An 18,985-nucleotide genomic window follows, 5' to 3' on the forward strand; every position below is an offset into this window, starting at 1 on the left:
AGTCTGAGTGACGAGCGTTTGTCCTCGTCCTCTCTGATGGCTCCATCTTCTTCTCCTCTTCCTCCAGGACATCCTGGCGTATCAGCGGCGCAGCGGGATCCGCCTGTCCCCCAGTCTGTACCTGGGTTACCTGAAGCTCAGCAGCTCGGTGGATCAGATCAGAGTCCTGGTGTCTCAGAGGACGCCCAACATGCTGTGTCACACCCGCATACGAGACAATGCCAACGTCTCCAGGTACCCTGCACAAGAGTACTTCTTTTTAAAAAGAACCACATTTTTACCTGGTAAATCTGACTTTTGGGGGGCTTTTCAGCCACGGGAACATTCCCAGGAAACCTTCATAGCAGTATCCCCGGTTCAGAACCAGTGCTTAATCCTGTTTGATTCAGAGGAACCAACCCTATGGAGTCAGTATTGTTGCATTTTAACATTTTGATTCTGGGCTCTGATTTTTCTTCAGTCTTTCCATCCAAACCTGCCCCTGTGCTCTAAACTCTTCTTAGATTTCTCTGTTTGAGCTCTAATGTTGATTCTGCCACTCTGATATTTTTCTGTCTCTATGAAACTCAACATATCTCTGCCCTTTGTTTATTGATGAACGGACCAATTGGAAACAGGAAGAGGATGGACCAATCAGGTTAGCTCTGCCCGTTGTTGCTATGCTGTTCTCCAGGAGACGTTAGCTCTGATCTCACTGAGAGCCCCAACATTCTGTCACACACACACAAGCCCTAAAACTCCACCTCAGTTCCTCCTACAGACTTCATTTTACCTTTAAAAAGTGGACAAATTCATCAGCTAAACAGGTTTAAAGTGGAAAAGGCTGTAAATTTGGGTTAAGAAAGGAAAAGAGTAGCAGAAATGGGTGGTAAAGATGGTAAAAAGTGACAAAAAGGGCAACTAGAGTGAAACAAGTGTTAAAATTAGCAAAAAGTGTCAAGACTAGGCAGAAAAATGTGAAAAGCGTTTAAAATGTAAAAAAAAATGTGTGATAAACTGGTAAAATTGGTTTGAAGTAGCCAAAAGGAAAAAGAAATGGATTAAAGGTGGCATATATGGGTTAAGAAAGGAAAATGGTGGCAAAAATGGTGAAAAGTGCTAAACAAGTGTCAAACAAGGGTGGCTAGTGTAAAAAAGTGTTTAAGTAGCAAAAATTGGTTAAAAGTAGCAAAATTGGTCATAGGTGAAAATAAATGGGTGGAAAATGGCAAAAAAAGGTTAAAAGTAGCAAAAAAAGCACTAAAAGTGGCAACAATTGGAAAAAAATGGAAAGGAATGGATTGAAAGTGCCAAAAGTAGAATTGAAGTAGAAAAATATGCTTCAAACGTGGCAAAAACTGGTTTAAAGTGGGAAAAAAAAAAATTAAAATGTGCAACAATTGGTGTACGGTGAAAACAAATGAGTTAGACATTAGCAAACATTAGTTTAAAATGGAAAAAAATGGGTTGACTGGGACAAGAAAACCTGAAAAAATGGGTTTAAAATAGAAAAAAACATATTTTAAAATGGAAAAAGTGGATTCAAATGGGAAAAATGGTTAAAAATGGAAAAAAATGTTTTGAAATGGAAAAAATAAAATAAAAAAGGGTTTTATTAGAAAAAAAACATATTTTAAAATGGAAAAAATGGGTTAAAATGGCAAAAGTTGGTTTAAAATGGAAAAATTAGATTAAAATGGGAAAAATAGTTAAAAATGGAAAAAATTGGTTTAAAATGGAAAAAAAACTTGGTTAAAAATGGCAGATATTGGTTTAAAGTGGAAACAAATGGGTTAAAAGTGAAAAAAAAAATGTAAGGTGGCAAAAATTGATGCCTTAATCGTGAAAAGCATTTAAAATGTCCAAAAATGGTTATAAGTCCTGAAAATTGTTTCAAAATTGGGAAAACAGGGCAGTTAAAATGGTGAGAAGCTACAATAATGGCTACAGTAGTGAAAAAGGTTAATGTAGCAAGAATAGATTAAAACAGGAAAAAAGAGGGATAAAGCTTTATATCAGGGTTAAAGAGAAAATGTAACAAAAATAGGTTTAATGTAGAAACAGATGAGACAGAATAAACTCTAACCCAGTGAGATCAGAGCTTCTGCAGAACAGCATAGCAACAACAGGCAGCGCTAACATGATTGGTCCATCCTCTTCCTGTTTTCTATTGGCTGATTCACTCAAACAAAAAGCAGAAAATTGTCTTCAGTGTGCAGAAAAAGTTTCGTACTCAGAAAAATCAGTCAGTTTCATAAATAAGCAGAATCTTCTGGAATAAGAGGAGAACGGTTGACCACACAGGAAGTAGCACACTCTCGCTTCAGTTTTGAGTCCTGGCCAAAAGTTTGTTCAGTTTAAGTGTAAAAATCCCCTTCATGTTTAAATCTGACCTGAAAACGAGGACAAAGAGCTGAATGGCTGTTTGCAGCTCCAGCACTGACTCGTATCCGTCTGTATTACCTTACACATCAGACCGTGAGTGAGGGTTTCTGGAGCTGTCTTTGGTGTTTGCTCCAATCTGATTGGCTGAGAGCTGAATATTTCTGGCCGCTGTGGCAGGAATTCCTGGATGCCGAGCAGCTCTGAAGATTGGAGAGTGTGAAGAGAGGAATAAGTGTGGATCTGTGTTTGTGTGCAGGGAGGAGTGGGAGTGGATCCAGACGCTGTCGGCTGCAGGAGAAAAAGACAGTGAGGAGGCAGGGCCCAGGACGGAGAGCCACGCCCCTTTACTGTACTACGAGCTGCAGACAGCCATCAAGTCTCTGCTTAAACACATCAACCTACCTCTGCACCAGGTACGCTCAGACAACAGCTGCCTCTAGTCTCACTAAACTCCTATTTACAGTCATTTATTTAACTTTTACATCTGCAGGCCCGTCACTTCCGCCTCTACAGTCAAGAAGTAGTCGAGCTCGGGCACGGCGTCTCCTTCCTGCTGCTGCTCCCCGCTGCCGACAACGTCTGCTCCGCCCCTGGACAGTCCAACCCTTACACCCCGCTGTCAGGCTTCCTCCACCTCCCCCTGCAGATGTTTGAGCTCGGTAAACACTCACTTTAAAACAGCATTTAATGATTCCTTTCTGTTTTTTCAGACATGTAGGATCAATGAAAACATCACAGAGGAAATCAGAGACGCGGTTTTAAGAAATAACACGTGTTTGAAATGTTATTAGGCCCAAAAATGGCTCTAGAGCAGTGACACTAAACATGTGGTTCTGGAGCCACATGTGGCTCTTTTGTGATGATTTGTGGCTCTTTTATGTCTTAATTTGAAACATTATTCCCCCAGAAAACCTAAAACAGGGAAACTTTGACCACAGAAACTAATCACATTAATCTGTTTGTTTCCAGACTTATACAGAAAGCTTTGATTGTCAAACTTTTTACCACTTGTTTATCCATTTAAGCTACCTTTTGCCATTAAATACCACTTTTTTCCTGTTTATTTCCTCATTTTTGCCCCTTTTCACCATTTTTATTTTTGCCACGTTTTTGCCAATTTTTGTTATTGACTACCCCTTTTTTCCCATTTTTTTCCATTTTTGCCACTTCATTTTGACACTTTTTCCCCATTTTTCACCCATTTAAGCAACCTTTTGCCATTAAGAACCCCTTGTTTCCTCTTCTTTGCCCTATTTTGACACTCTTGACTGCTTTTTGCCTATTTTAGTCACTTTTCTCTCATTTTTGCTATTTTTGAACCAGTATAGCTACTTAAGCGATTTTATTTACAATTTTCAACTATTTAAACAACCTTTTGCCATTAAATATCACTTTTTTTGCCACCTTTTTTGCCCATTTCTGCCCCTTTTCACCTTTTTTTTTTTTTGCTACTTTTTGCCCATTTAAGCCACCTTTTGCTATTAGGTACCCCTTTTTTCCTGTTTTTTTTTCTCCCCATTTTGCCACTTTTATCCCATTTTTGCTACCTTTTCACCACTTGTTTCTTATTTGCCATATTTTGACACTCTTAACCATTTTCAGTCAAAGTTTGTTCTCATAGAGGGTGCTAAAGAGGACATTTAGTCAGTTTGCTCTTGTAGAGGGCGCTAAAGAGGACATTTAGTCAGTTTGTTCTTGTAGAGGGTGCTAAAGAGGACATTTAGTCAGTTTGTTCTCATAGAGGGCGCTAAAGAGGACATTTAGTCAGTTTGTTCTTGTAGAGGGCGCTAAAGAGGACATTTAGTCAGTTTGCTCTTGTAGAGGGCGCTAAAGAGGACATTTAGTCAGTTTGTTCTTGTAGAGGGCGCTAAAGAGGACATTTAGTCAGTTTGCTCTTGTAGAGGGCGCTAAAGAGGACATTTAGTCAGTTTGTTCTTGTAGAGGGTGCTAAAGAGGACATTTAGTCAGTTTGCTCTTGTAGAGGGCGCTAAAGAGGACATTTAGTCAGTTTGTTCTCATAGAGGGCGCTAAAGAGGGCATTTAGTCAGTTTGTTCTTGTAGAGGGCGCTAAAGAGGACATTTAGTCAGTTTGTTCTCATAGAGGGCGCTAAAGAGGACATTTAGTCAGTTTGTTATCCTAGAGGGCGCTAAAGAGGACATTTAGTCAGTTTGTTCTTGTAGAGGGCGCTAAAGAGGGCATTTAGTCAGTTTGTTCTTGTAGAGGGCGCTAAAGAGGACATTTAGTCAGTTTGTTCTTGTAGAGGGCGCAAAAGAGGACATTTAGTCAGTTTGTTCTTGTAGAGGGCGCTAAAGAGGACATTTAGTCAGTTTGTTCTTGTAGAGGGCGCTAAAGAGGACATTTAGTCAGTTTGTTCTTGTAGAGGGTGCTAAGGAGGACATTTAGTCAGTTTGTTCTCATAGAGGGCGCTAAAGAGGGCATTTAGTCAGTTTGTTCTTGTAGAGGGAGCTAAAGAGGACATTTAATCAGTTTGCTCTCATAGAGGGCGCTAAAGAGGGCATTTAGTCAGTTTGTTCTTGTAGAGGGCGCTAAAGAGGACATTTAGTCAGTTTGTTATCCTAGAGGGCGCTAAAGAGGGCATTTAGTCAGTTTGTTATCCTATAGGGCGCTAAAGAGGGCATTTAGTCAGTTTGTTCTTGTAGAGGGCGCTAAAGAGGACATTTAGTCAGTTTGTTCTTGTAGAGGGCGCTAAAGAGGGCATTTAGTCAGTTTGTTCTTGTAGAGGGCGCTAAAGAGGACATTTAGTCAGTTTGTTCTTGTAGAGGGCACTAAAGAGGACATTTAGTCAGTTTGTTCTCATAGAGGGCGCTAAAGAGGACATTTTGTCAGTTTGTACTTGTAGAGGGCGCTAAAGAGGGCATTTAGTCAGTTTGTTCTTGCAGAGGGCGCTAAAGAGGGCATTTAGTCAGTTTGTTCTTGCAGAGGGTGCTAAAGAGGACATTTAGTCAGTTTGTTCTCGTAGAGGGCGCTAAAGAGGGCATTTAGTCAGTTTGTTATCCTAGAGGGCGCTAAAGAGGGCATTTAGTCAGTTTGTTATCCTAGAGGGCGCTAAAGAGGGCATTTAGTCAGTTTGTTCTTGTAGAGGGCGCTAAAGAGGCCATTTAGTCAGTTTGTTCTTGTAGAGGGCGCTAAAGAGGCCATTTAGTCAGTTTGTTCTTGTAGAGGGCGCTTAAGAGGACATTAAGTCAGTTTGTTCTTGTAGAGGGCGCTAAAGAGGGCATTTAGTCAGTTTGTTCTTGTAGAGGGCGCTAAAGAGGCCATTTAGTCAGTTTGTTCTTGTAGAGGGTGCTAAAGAGGGCATTTAGTCAGTTTGTTCTTGTAGAGGGCGCAAAAGAGGACATTAAGTCAGTTTGTTCTTGTAGAGGGCGCTAAAGAGGGCATTTAGTCAGTTTGTTCTTGTAGAGGGCGCTTAAGAGGACATTTAATCAGTTTGTTCTCGTAGAGGGCGCTAAAGAGGACATTTAGTCAGTTTGTTCTCGTAGAGGGCGCTAAAGAGGGCATTTAGTCAGTTTGTTCTCGTAGAGGGCGCTAAAGAGGACATTTAGTCAGTTTGTTCTCGTAGAGGGCGCTAAAGAGGACATTTAGTCAGTTTGTTATCCTATAGGGCGCTAAAGAGGGCATTTAGTCAGTTTGTTCTCATAGAGGGCGCTAAAGAGGGCATTTAGTCAGTTTGTTCTTGTAGAGGGCGCTAAAGAGGACATTTAGTCAGTTTGTTATCCTAGAGGGCGCTAAAGAGGGCATTTAGTCAGTTTGTTATCCTAGAGGGCGCAAAAGAGGGCATTTAGTCAGTTTGTTCTTGTAGAGTGCGCTAAAGAGGACTTTTAGTCAGTTTGTTCTTGTAGAGGGCGCTAAAGAGGGCATTTAGTCAGTTTGTTCTTGTAGAGTGCGCTAAAGAGGACTTTTAGTCAGTTTGTTCTTGTAGAGGGCGCTAAAGAGGGCATTTAGTCAGTTTGTTCTTGTAGAGGGCGCTAAAGAGGACATTTAGTCAGTTTGTTCTTGTAGAGTGCGCTAAAGAGGACTTTTAGTCAGTTTGTTCTTGTAGAGGGCGCTAAAGAGGGCATTTAGTCAGTTTGTTCTTGTAGAGGGCGCTAAAGAGGGCATTTAGTCAGTTTGTTCTTGTAGAGGGCGCTAAAGAGGGCATTTAGTCAGTTTGTTATCCTAGAGGGCGCTAAAGAGGGCATTTAGTCAGTTTGTTCTTGTAGAGGGCGCTAAAGAGGGCATTTAGTCAGTTTGTTCTTGTAGAGGGCGCTAAAGAGGGCATTTAGTCAGTTTGTTATCCTAGAGGGCGCTAAAGAGGGCATTTAGTCAGTTTGTTCTTGTAGAGGGCGCTTAAGAGGACATTTAGTCAGTTTGTTCTTGTAGAGGGCGCTAAAGAGGACTTTTAGTCAGTTTGTTCTTGTAGAGGGCGCTAAAGAGGACTTTTAGTCAGTTTGTTCTTGTAGAGGGCGCTAAAGAGGACTTTTAGTCAGTTTGTTCTTGTAGAGGGCGCTAAAGAGGACTTTTAGTCAGTTTGTTCTTGTAGAGGGCGCTAAAGAGGACTTTTAGTCAGTTTGTTTTTGTAGAGGGCGCTAAAGAGGACATTTAGTCAGTTTGTTCTTGTAGAGGGCGCTAAAGAGGGCTCTTTTTTAAAAATTGTTTTGTCCTTTAAGAAGGCGTCTCCTCTTCTCCTCTTCATCATTTTAAGCGTTTCTTTCTGCATCCTCAGTTCACTTCTGCACCTACAAAGAGAAGTTCATCAGTCTGTACTGCCGTCTCTCCTCGGTCCTGGACCTCGACGCCCTCATTACCCAGCAGGCATTGAGGGAGGCAATCACTGACAGCGAGGTGACCATAGCTAAGCAGAGACACCAACTCATACTGGACTACATCCAGGTAAGGAACCTGGACTGGCCCAGACTCTCACTGTGACCTACAGGACAGAGTTTACAGTCAGAGTTGTGATGAATCTGTGCATCAGTCTGTGGTTTCACTTTCTCAACACGTTAAAATGTTTCTCTGATGTGGAATTAGACCCGTGAAACGTTGCAAAACAATCATCAAACACGTGAATATTCCTCATGTTTCATGCTTTCTTTGAGAGGAACATCATTGGAATAAACACGTCTGTGGGGACAGATGAGTGTGTGCTGGACTCAGGGATGTTTATTGGTGTGTTAAACTTCAGCTGTGGGCTGTCAGAGCTTTTTAAAAGTCTGTTTTTCTTCTGTTAAAAAAGTCCAGTAGAAGCGGAGTAAACCGTCTGAATGTGAGGACTCACTGCCGCGTTAACGGCGGCTCGCCACAAAGCCACACCATCAGAAGCGAGTGTGGGTATGAGCGTCCGTCTGGCTCTCCGTCTGCTGTCTCAACACTCGGAAAATCGCTGACCATCGACCACAAACTGCTTAGAGAGAGGCTATAATCCCAATCCAAGCACGGGAAGGAGCGTTTGTGTGTCAGTGAAAGTGGGTTAGTGTGAGGGTGACGTGATGCTGTCGTCTAATTGGACAGTTTGTTTAGGCTCACCACATGTTGATGGGGGAACACTCAGATGGAGCCGTCTGCAGGAACCTCTGCAGGAACTAGGGATGCACGATCCTGGATTTCTGTCCATATCTGATGTGCAGATACTTCCTAACTCATGTAACCATTACCGATATATTCACACCTGTCTTTACTGATAAAAACGCCAAATTCTTCCTCAGAGCGGGGAGTAGACTGTCTGGTAGTGGTTTAGGTTTGGGGCTTCATTCAAAACATTCAGGGCCCACAGTGGACCTCCTTGAGTGTGTAGCAGCCAAGACGACCACCTGTACCTGATGGTTCAGGTGTATACTGATATTTAAAGTGCTTTATTCTGTCGATGTGTGCGGCCGATATGTCGGCTATTTCAGCAGAAACGTTCCTACTGTTGATGCCGGTATCAGATGCAGACAGGAGCGTCTGCATGCAGGATTGTTTACAGGAAAATCTGCAGGGAGGAACACAGACTTTAACATCTGAAACAAACACTGATGTATGCACATACATCAACATACAGCTGAAAACTTTTAGATATGTATTTTTTAACCAGTCTTCACCATTTTTACTTCCCTCTTGTGCCACTTTAAACTAATTTTTGCCACTTTTATCCCAAATTTTCTACTTTTACCCATCTTTGCCACTCTAAAACCGCTTTTCAAGTTTATTATCCATTTTTGCTTGCTTTCATTTCTTTTCCTAACACAATTTTTGCTGCTTTTATAAAATTTGTGCAACGTTTATCCCATTTTTGCCTCTTTTGAACTGCTTTTCACTAATTCTACTGCCCATTTTTGCCACTTTTGAACCACTTTTAACCATTTCTACCACCAATTTTTTTTTTTTTTTTTTTTTTTTTAGGTTTATTTTTGGGCATTTTTGTGCCTTTGTTAGATAGAGGAGGACAGTGGATAGAGTCGGAAACAGGGTCAAGAGTTGGGGATAGACGTGCGGTAAAGAGCCTCAGGCTGGATTAAAACCCCGGCTGCCCGCATACATGGGGAGTGCCTTTAACCACTAGGCCACCTGCTCCCCTCTACCACCCATTTTCACAACATTTGCACCACTTTCACCATTTCTACCACCCATTTTTGCCCTTATTAGCTAATTTTTGCCACTTTTGCACCGCTTTTCACCATTTTTACAGGCCATTTTTAACACCCTTTTCCTTTCTCAACCCATACTTGCTGCTTTATCCCTTTTGGCCACTTTTTAACTGATTTTCATCATATCTACCACCCACTTCATAAATAGATAGTTAGTTGCTTTGATCGGAGTGGTTGTCAATCAGGTTAGATATTAAATATGGTTTTCACAGCTTAACTTTTCTGTGGACTATGATTTTGCTGACCTCCATGATCCCCCAGTTTGGCTGGACCACAGAAGCTCTCCCCTTTATCCCCCTTATGGGTGGTCTTGCCTGGATGTTGATGTTTTTCAGTGTCACTGAAGTAAAAAATCCTGTTATGGTCGACACACCGAGCTTCATTTAAAGAAAACTCTCCAGAGTATCAAAAACCCTCCTGGGGCGAAAACGGGCGCCTGAACCACATTTCATCAGAATCTATCCAACACTTAGACAGATTCCAGTCAGAGCCAGAGCCACAGAGCGAGGAAACGGAAGCACAGCGCCATCCACCATCAAAGTGGAATCAGGCCTTTTTAATAAAGAGGGTGTAAAGCTGAGAACCTGATCTGCTGCTGACAGAAGCCTTGGTGAAAATATTCTCTGTTTGTAGAAGATGAAGTGTCAGCGATGAGACCAAGCATGTCCACTGTCCTCTCCATGTGTCGGCCTCCCTGTGGCGTCATGGCGAGCGAACTCTGTCGGGAACTGATGCAGAATCTAACCCACACGGGGCGTCAGACATGCCGAGGTCTGTGGGAAGTGACGCTGAGCAGGAGCTGCAGCTCGTCCTTGGAAACATCCGTATGATGTTTGTGTCTCTGACCTGGATCCTGCTGTCAGACTCTGATCGGCTGCAGATGTGTCTCTGCTCCGGAAACCTCTTTATTACATGTTCAGAACGGCGGAATGGAGTTACGCTGCACTCTGAGTATTCCTGTGAAAGCAGAGCGTTGGCCTTAAACGTCTCCATGGAAACGTGAACTCTGACCCCGCCTGAAAGGAAGATGTACTTTTTACCGTTCTCCTTCAGTTTGCGGTTGTTCATGGTTTCTCTGCAGCTCTTTGGTCCAGCTGATCTCTCTCTGGACTCTGATTAATTTCCTCTATTCATCACTCTGTGAAGACGTCCTGTAGTACTTTTATTAGGCTCCTGTAACCCCAGTTTCCAAAAAAAAGTTGGTACGCTGTATAAAACGGAAGGTAGTGATTTGAAAATCTTTTTCAGTACAAGATATTTGATGTAAAACTGATCAGTTTTAATGCTTTGTTGGAAATATACACTCATTCTGAATTTGATGCTGGCAACATGTTCCAACAAAGCTGAGACAAGGGCACAAAAACACTTAGAAAGTCGTTAAATGCTGGAAAACCGCCTGGAGCATAGTCCTGTTTTTGCCTTGCAGTAATAGGATCCCAAAGGATCCCAATGATCGTTCCCCTTTATCCCTCCTATAAGGGGGGATAAAGGGGAACGCTTTCTGGGGCCCAGCCAAACTGGGGGATCATGAAGGTCAGCAAATCATGGTCAACTGTGAACCCTAATTGGTATTTAACCCAAATCACCACTCCTATCAAAGCAAAAATGAATTTTATTTATTTACACTGTAGTTCACTGTAGCAAAACATAAACCCCTTTCTTAAAACAGAATTACCCTTTCATTAGTAATTTTTTAAAAAATGTGGATGGGCACACTGAACTAAACTATTGGGAAAGTAATGTTAGACAAACGTCAGGACACCAGAGAACAAAACTGAGGGACCTGAAATAACTTTAAGGAAAAAATGATTTAATAATTGCAGAATAAAGGCAAAATTTTGGGGAAAATGATGTAAAGTGGCAAGAATTGGCAGAAAAAAGTGGCGTACAGTAGTGAAAGAGTGGAAAAATGGGTTTAAAGTGGCAGAAGTTGGCTAAAGGTGGCAAACTGGTTGGTAAACAATAGTGAGAAGCAATTAAAAGTGGCAAAAAATAGCAATAAGTGGTGAAAATTGGTTTAAAATTTAAAAAAGGGGGTCAAAAGTGGAAAACATGGGAGGTAAAAATGTTTCAAAAAGCCTTAAAAAGTGGCAAAAATTGGCAACTAAATTAGTAAAAATGTTTAAATGTAGGAAAAGTGGTTCAAAATGGAAAAAATGGGTTTAATGTGAAACAAATGGGTTTAAAGTTGCAGAAATTGGCTTAAAGTTGCAAAAATGGTTGACAAAAATGGTGAAAAGTGGTTAAAATGTATAAAAATTGGTTATTAGTAGGGAAAATTGTTCTAAAGTTGACAAAAAATATTCAGGAAAGTGGTTAAACAGTGGCAAAAAATGTTTCAAGGTAGCCAATAAGGTTACAAGAGGGAAAAATGGGATACAATGGGCAATGTTGGGCAAAAAAGTGTTAAAATAGGCAAGGACAGTAACAATGTTGAAAAGCTGTTAAAAAGTGGCAAAGCATGGCAGAAATGGGCAGCTTAATTAGTAAAAAGGTGTAAAAGTAGCAACAAAGTGTCTTAAAGTTGCAACAATGGATGACTTAAATGGTGAAAAGCAGGTTAAAATAGTCTAAACTTGGTCAACATGGGCAGGAGAGTGGTTGAAGAGTGGCAAGAAAGCAATACAAGATGTAAACGTGGAAAAAAAAGAGGCAAATATGGATTAAGAAATGAAGAAAATGGGCAAAAATGGGTATTAAAAGTGGTGAAAAGCAGTTAAAAAGGGCAAAAAAAAGTTTGAGGTTTACCAAAAATTGGCAGAAAAGTAGTTAGAGTGGCAAAAAAGAGTTAAAAGAGGCAACAATGGGCTAAAAGAGGTAAATCAGGGCGGTTAAGATGGTTAAAAGTGGCAGAAATGGATGGCTCATGTAGTGAAAGGATTTGAAAGTAGCAAAAAAAAAAAAAAAGGGACAAAGCAGAAAATATGGATAAAGACAGAAACAATTAAAGAAAAATGGGTTTATATAGGAAAAATAGACCCTAACCCAGTGAGATCGAAGCTAATGTCTCCTGGAGAACCGCACGGCAACAACAGGCAGAGCTAACGTGATTGGTCCATCCTGGATCTTTAGTTTTACTGTCACAGTTTTAATGATGACTGCTGGCTCTCAGACTTTATAGATGTGGCTGAATGTCAGATTAATCAAAGAAAATCAAAGATTTGAGCTTCACCTTTTATGTTTTCTCTGTTCACTTGAATAGCGTAACATTCAAACCACTGTAATTCACTCTAATCCTTTATTATTCACGTTTTAGTCAGTGTCCAATCTTTTTTGAAAACTGGGTTTATCTTAGGTGTTATCCTTTCATCAGCTGTGGCGGTGAAACTTGGTCCGTAGTTAAAGATAGCCTCATGTCCACAGATGAATCAGGTCTCTTAAATCCATCTGCGTCCCGCTGTGTTCGTTGGTAAACGGCGCTCAGACGTGCGGCCTCCCTCTGTGACATGAGCAGGAATCTCCCCCGTTATTTTCCTCGCCGCCGTCGCAGCCTCTGCATTCTTTCCAGCCGAGTCACGGCTGCTGTCAGTCTCCCCGCTGCGTGCGTCTGGCTCTCCTGCTTTCTGTCAGACGCTCGGATAATTGCTGCTTGACTTTTGTCACGGTTCATTCTCCTCAAACACGTTTCCACTCACGCTCACTCGTAACGTGTTTTCACTCTAGTCTAAGCATCCAAAACAAAAAAAAAAAAGATGCATATAAAGTTGGAGCACAGCCTGTGATGTAAAAGTAGAACTAGTGCCTGGCAGTAAAGCTCCTTGGTGAAGGTTCCTGTTTCTGAAAAGACGCTGGTCAAGAAGAAGAGCCGTCCTCTGTGCCATAGATGTTAAATGCAAGGACCGTCTACATCCCACATAAAATCAGGTCAGCCTCCAGTGAGAAATAACATAGGATAAGTTTGGAGACAGTCTCCCAGAGTGCTCTTTAGATCAGTGGTTCTCCGCTGGTCCAGCATCAGACCCACCACCTCCTTCATCACAACTCAGGACATTTCTTCAGTTTTCTAACCAAAGCCAAACATTTCAGTGAAAAATGTGGCAGTTTGGACTTAATATGAACCAAAAGATGTATTTCAGTCAGGACCACGCTTATATTCAGCGGTTTGACTGTTCTGCGATCTCCTGCCCGTCCACGAGCCTACAACACCACATGTTCCTGGCTTTCCTGTCCCTGCAGGGAAAGCCTGAGGCAGAGAGAGAAGCAGCACATTAACCCAGAGCAGAGCGGGCATCAGTGACAACAGAAGGACAATGATTCTAAGTCAGATATAGCACAGAGGAGGAGCTGGGGTGGAGGAGGGTTGCCAAACGCACCTTTTAGAGGGAGCAGCAAAGAGTCGCCCAGCTAGAGCTGCTTTAAAATGGCTGAATGAGTGCGATTAGCCAACAGCATGAAGAAGCAAATCAGCTGGGAGTCAGCTGATTAGGACTTGCATGAGATCAGCTGATCTCAGTTATGTCTGAACTTACGCTATACGCTTAGTTCAAACAAAGATGGAGACATTTCCTTAAAGGTAAAGCTTATTGTACATGTTATGGCACAAATTTTACCCAGGTTTAAATTCATTACCCACTAAAAATGGCTCCAAAAATTATGTGAAAATTCTGAGATTAAAGTCAGACTTCTGAGATTAAAGTCAGAATTCTGAGATTAAAGTCAGACTTCTGAGATTAAAGTCAGACTTCTGAGATTAAAATAAGAACATGAGATTAAAGTCAGAATTCTGAGATTAAAGTCAGACTTCTGAGATTAAAATAAGAACATGAGATTAAAGTCAGACTTCTGAGATTAAAGTCAGATTGATGAGATTAAAGTCAGACTTCTGAGATTAAAGTCAGATTGATGAGATTAAAGTCAGACTTCTGAGATTAAAGTCAGACTTCTGAGATTAAAGTCAGATTGATGAGATTAAAGTCAGACTTCTGAGATTAAAGTCAGACTTCTGAGATTAAAGTCAGATTGATGAGATTAAAGTCAGACTTCTGAGATTAAAGTCAGATTGATGAGATTAAAGTCAGACTTCTGAGATTAAAGTCAGATTGATGAGATTAAAGTCAGACTTCTGAGATTAAAATAAGAACATGTGATTAAAGTCAGACTTCTGAGATTAAAATAAGAACATGAGATTAAAGTCAGACCTCTGAGATTAAAGTCAGAATTCTGAGATTAAAATAAGAACATGAGATTAAAGTCAGAATTCTGAGAATAAAATAAATCATGAGATTAAAGCCAGAATTCTGAGATTAAAGTCAGACTTCTGAGATTAAAATAAGAACATGAGATTAAAATCAGAATTCTGAGATTAAAGTCAGACTTCTGAGATTAAAATCAGTCTTCTGAGATTAAAATAAGATCATGAGATTAAAGTCAGTCTTGTGAGATTAAAATAAGAACATGAGATTAAAGTCAGACTTCTGAGATTAAAATAAGAACATGTGATTAAAGTCAGACTTCTGAGATTAAAATAAGAACATGAGATTAAAGTCAGACTTCTGAGATTAAAATAAGAACATGAGATTAAAGTCAGAATTCTGAGATTAAAATAAGAACATGAGTTTAAAGTCAGAATTCTGAGATTAACGTCAGACTTCTGAGATTCAAGTCAGAATTCTGAGATTAAAGTCAGACTTCTGAGATTAAAGTCAGAATTCTGAGATTAACGTCAGACTTCTGAGATTCAAGTCAGAATTCTGAGATTAAAATAAGAACATGGTTTTAGAGTCAGAATTCTGAGATTAAAATAAGAACATGGTTTTAGAGTCAGACTTCTGAGATTAAAATAAGACTTGAGATTAAAGTCAGACTTCTGAGATTAAGATAAGAACATGATACTAAAGTCCGAATTCTGAGATTAAAAAAAGAACATGGGATTAAAGTCAGAATGCTGAGATCAAAAACAGAACATGAGATTAAAGTCAGAATGCTGAGATTAACGTCAGACTTCTGAGATTCAAGTCAGAATTCTGAGATTAAAATAAGAACATGGTTTTAGAGTCAGAATTCTGAGATTAAAATAAGAACATGGTTTTAGAGTCAGACTTCTGAGATTAAAATAAGACTTGAGATTAAAGTCAGACTTCTGAGATTAAGATAAGAACATGATACTAAAGTCCGAATTCTGAGATTAAAAAAAGAACATGAGATTAAAGTCAGAATGCTGAGATAAAAAAAAAGAACATGAGATTAAAGTCAGAATGCTGAGATTAAAGTCAGAATTCTGAGATTAAAATAAAAACATGAGATTAAAGTCAGACTTCTGAGATTAAAGTCAGAATTCTGAGATTAAAATAAGGAAATGAAATTAAAGTCAGAATTCTGATATTAAAGTCAGACTTCTGAGATTAAAGTCAGAATTCTGAGATTAACGTCAGACTTCTGAGATTCAAGTCAGAATTCTGAGATTAAAGTCAGAATTCTGAGATTCAAGTCAGAATTCTGAGATTAACGTCAGACTTCTGAGATTCAAGTCAGAATTCTGAGATTAAAATAAGAACATGGTTTTAGAGTCAGAATTCTGAGATTAAAATAAGAACATGGTTTTAGAGTCAGACTTCTGAGATTAAAATAAGACTTGAGATTAAAGTCAGACTTCTGAGATTAAGATAAGAACATGATACTAAAGTCCGAATTCTGAGATTAAAAAAAGAACATGAGATTAAAGTCAGAATGCTGAGATCAAAAAAAGAACATGAGATTAAAGTCAGAATGCTGAGATTAAAGTCAGAATTCTGAGATTAAAATAAAAACATGAGATTAAAGTCAGACTTCTGAGATTAAAGTCAGAATTCTGAGATTAAAATAAGGAAATGAAATTAAAGTCAGAATTCTGATATTAAAGTCAGACTTCTGAGATCAAAATCAGAATTCTGAGATTAAAATACGAACATGAGATTAAAGTCAGAATGCTGAGATTAAAATAAGAACATGAGATTAAAGTCAGAATGCTGAGATTAAAATAAGAACATGAGATTAAAGTCAGAATTCTGAGATTAAAATAAAAATATGAGATTAAAGTCAGAAGTGTCAGATCAAAGTCAGAATTATAAGATTGAATTTTTAAGTTGTGACTGTAAAAATTACTACATTTCTTAACTCTGAGAAAAAGTCAGATAAAGAGAAAATAATATGCGGCTGTAATCCTTGCCCATATAATCCTTATTTCATCAGACACATTTGGTACTTGAACTTTAACTTGACTTCTTTAAAATATTAAAACTTGTTTTAAGTTTTTTTCTTCCTTTTACAGCAGCTGGACGAGATGCGCCGTGACCTCCGCTGGATCACGGACGCTCTGCAGTATGCCCGCTACAAGCAGCCTCGCGGTGGCGTTCCCATTACCTGTCTGGTGGATGTTAACACTCCCGAGGACTCGGGCCAGCCAAAGACCGACTCCACCTCCTCCAACATGGACTACCTGCCCACTCCCTCCCCGTCACCGGAGCTCCGAAGGAGGAAAGCCATCAGTGGTGAGTCGTCTCAGGAGCTGCTAGCCTTTCTTTAACTTAGCGTTAGCATTGAGTCGGCCCTCTGCAGAGTGAAAAAGTGTTCGTCCTCATTAGATCTCAATCATTGTTCCTTCACTGACCCTCAGTGATCCCTGTAGACGTCTCTGGGTTGGTTGGGAATGGACTTGTCTATGAAGTCAAGGTGAAAATTTAAGGACGTGTTTATAATTATTGGCTTTACCAAACTTTTACAAATATTTATCATTCATTTTTAAAGCTATGAAATGGTGTAGAAACTGTTTTGAAGGGGTCAAAAATATTAATTTAGACACAATTAACCCACCTAATGATTTATACATCAGGGGGCTTTTGGATTGAGTCACGTTAGCTAAAGCGGAAACGCTGCTTTCAGCCAACGTTAAACCACGCCACTATCTCTGTCTTTAGACTCTCTGCTCGGCTCAGATGAAGACGGATCCTCGGAGGTTTTCCTGCCGACAGACAGCGACTACGACTCTAGTGACGCCCTGAGCCCCCGTGAGCTCGACCTGCTCTACTCTCCTTCCCAGGATCTTTCCCAGCAGGCCGTTCACTCGCTCGGCGGCAGCGCTCCAGACGTGCTCCAGATCCACGAGCTCAGGTGAGCAGTTTATCGGTAAAGATAAACTTTATTTATAAAGCACGTTTGAAAACAGCCAAGATTGACCAAAGTGCTTTACACAAAGACAACCTGAGTAAAAACAAAAGTCACTCTTTAATGAGGATTTCATTTATTTAAGCCTACCTGGCCCTGTGGGAAAAGGTCTTTGCCCCCCTCTTTAAATCCTGAATTAACAGTGATTAACCACATTTTTAGTAAAGTTGAGCTCAGTTTCCCTATCCACACCCAGACCTGATTACTGCCAGACCTGTAGAATCCAGAACCCCCTCAGATAGAACCTGTCTGACAAAGAGAAGTAGGCTAAAAGATCTCCAACACACCAAGGCACCATCTAAAGAAATTCAAGAACCGATGAGAAACAAAGTCACTGACATCTATCAGTCTGAAAGGGTTACAGAGACATTTCTAAGGCTTTGGGATGCAAGCCAACTATGCTGAGAGCCATTACCCACAAGTGGGGAAAACTTAAAACAGGGGTGAACCTTCCCAGGAGTGGCCGGCCTACCAAAGTGATTCCAAGCGAGCATGGACAACTCATCCAGGAGATCACTCCTAAAAATCCTCAGAGGTGTGGATGGAATGTTTTTAAGCTTTAAAAGCAGAGGACGGAATGTTAGTGAAGCTGGGGATATTTTTGCCAAATAGTAGGCCTCAGTTGGCAGCTTTTATAAAGTGGGTTGAACTGGCGAGGAGCATGGGACCCTATGCTCCTCTGCAGTTCAACCCACTTTATAAAAGCTGCCAACAAAGTAGTCAATACAAGGCAAAGACTGTTGGTATATACCTTCCCAGGAGTGGCCAGCCCACCAAATGACTCCAAGAGTGCATGGATAACTCATCCAGTAGGTCCCAAAAGAACCCAGAACATCTAAAGACCTGCGTGAGGTCCAGAAGCTGTAGACCAGGGGCCTAAGGCTCCTCTCGGATTGTCCGGTTGTTGGTCCAGCTCTTCCAGCACCTCAAACTTGATCCCCAGCTGAATAGTTCCCGAAGAAGGAGTAGATCCACGTGGAGGAGTTCTGGAGGCTTTCCTGCAAGGCTTTTTGTTAACCCAGATGACGAACTGGGGTTCTGAAGAAGCGTGAGTGGAATAGTTCTGGATTTTGGAGTAATGTGGTCCTGTGTTTTGGACTATGGTCCAAGCCCACATGAAAGAACTTCAGTAGTCTAGTGGAGACAGAAGAGTGCAGCCTCTCTGAATCTTTAAGAGCGAGTTCTGGTCTAACGTGGTCCTGTTGCCATAGGAGACGTCTGATTTGTCATCAGCGTCTTAGGGATGTTTCTCTGATCCTGGTTCTTGTTCCATCTCCCAGGTACAGCGTCTGCCCCCCCTCAGACTCCCCCCTCTCCCCCGCTGTGAAGAATCCTAAATCTAAAGATGCTCCTCTCTCCTCCCCCCTCCTTCCCCTCTCTCCCTCTCTGTCCATGCACTTCCCCTTCTCTACCTCCACTCGCCCTCTCTCTCCCTCTCTCTCCAGGACCCTCCCCACCTCCCCCTCCCTCCCCCTGTCCCCCAGATTCTCCACAGACATCCCCCTGTCCCTGCCCCTCTCCCCCGCACTCTCCGACACCACCAAGACTCTGGAGGGTCTGACCCTGTCGAAGGAGGCCGTTGCCCCCCTCAGGGCCCTGGCCAACCCCCCTGCCAAACGTAAGCTGCTCTCCAGGAGCCACCGGGGACAGTACTTCAGCGGGCCACAGCGCTGGCTCCGGGGCCACAGCGGGGAGAGCCTCACAGGTTCTCTGTCTGAAGGGGTCTACACCAAACAGGTGGACCAGGATCTGCCTCTCCCGGGGGATGCCCCCACCTACGTGAGCCACGCCTCCTGTGTCCTGGAGAGCAGAAAGGGACGCCAGCGAGAGCCACGCCCCCACGTACGGCGGATCTTTG

The 18,985-nt window shown here is 41.4% G+C and overlaps 1 protein-coding gene across 1 annotated transcript in view; it reads left to right on the forward strand.

Annotated features, from left to right (window-relative positions):
* The window catches only part of ankfn1 (ankyrin repeat and fibronectin type III domain containing 1), a 198,624-nt gene that overhangs the window by 177,095 nt on the left and 2,544 nt on the right, over nt 1-18,985 (forward strand). The window contains exons 19-25 of the mRNA XM_041815146.1: nt 68-234; nt 2,621-2,777; nt 2,855-3,023; nt 7,089-7,255; nt 16,235-16,454; nt 16,881-17,073; nt 18,573-18,985. The exon at nt 18,573-18,985 is cut by the window's right edge and continues 196 nt beyond it. Coding sequence (XP_041671080.1) covers nt 68-234; nt 2,621-2,777; nt 2,855-3,023; nt 7,089-7,255; nt 16,235-16,454; nt 16,881-17,073; nt 18,573-18,985 — 1,486 coding nt within the window. The remainder of the gene's footprint in view (nt 1-67; nt 235-2,620; nt 2,778-2,854; nt 3,024-7,088; nt 7,256-16,234; nt 16,455-16,880; nt 17,074-18,572) is intronic.

This window comes from Cheilinus undulatus, linkage group 20 (genome assembly GCF_018320785.1).
Source record: "Cheilinus undulatus linkage group 20, ASM1832078v1, whole genome shotgun sequence".
Taxonomy (NCBI): domain Eukaryota; kingdom Metazoa; phylum Chordata; class Actinopteri; order Labriformes; family Labridae; genus Cheilinus; species Cheilinus undulatus.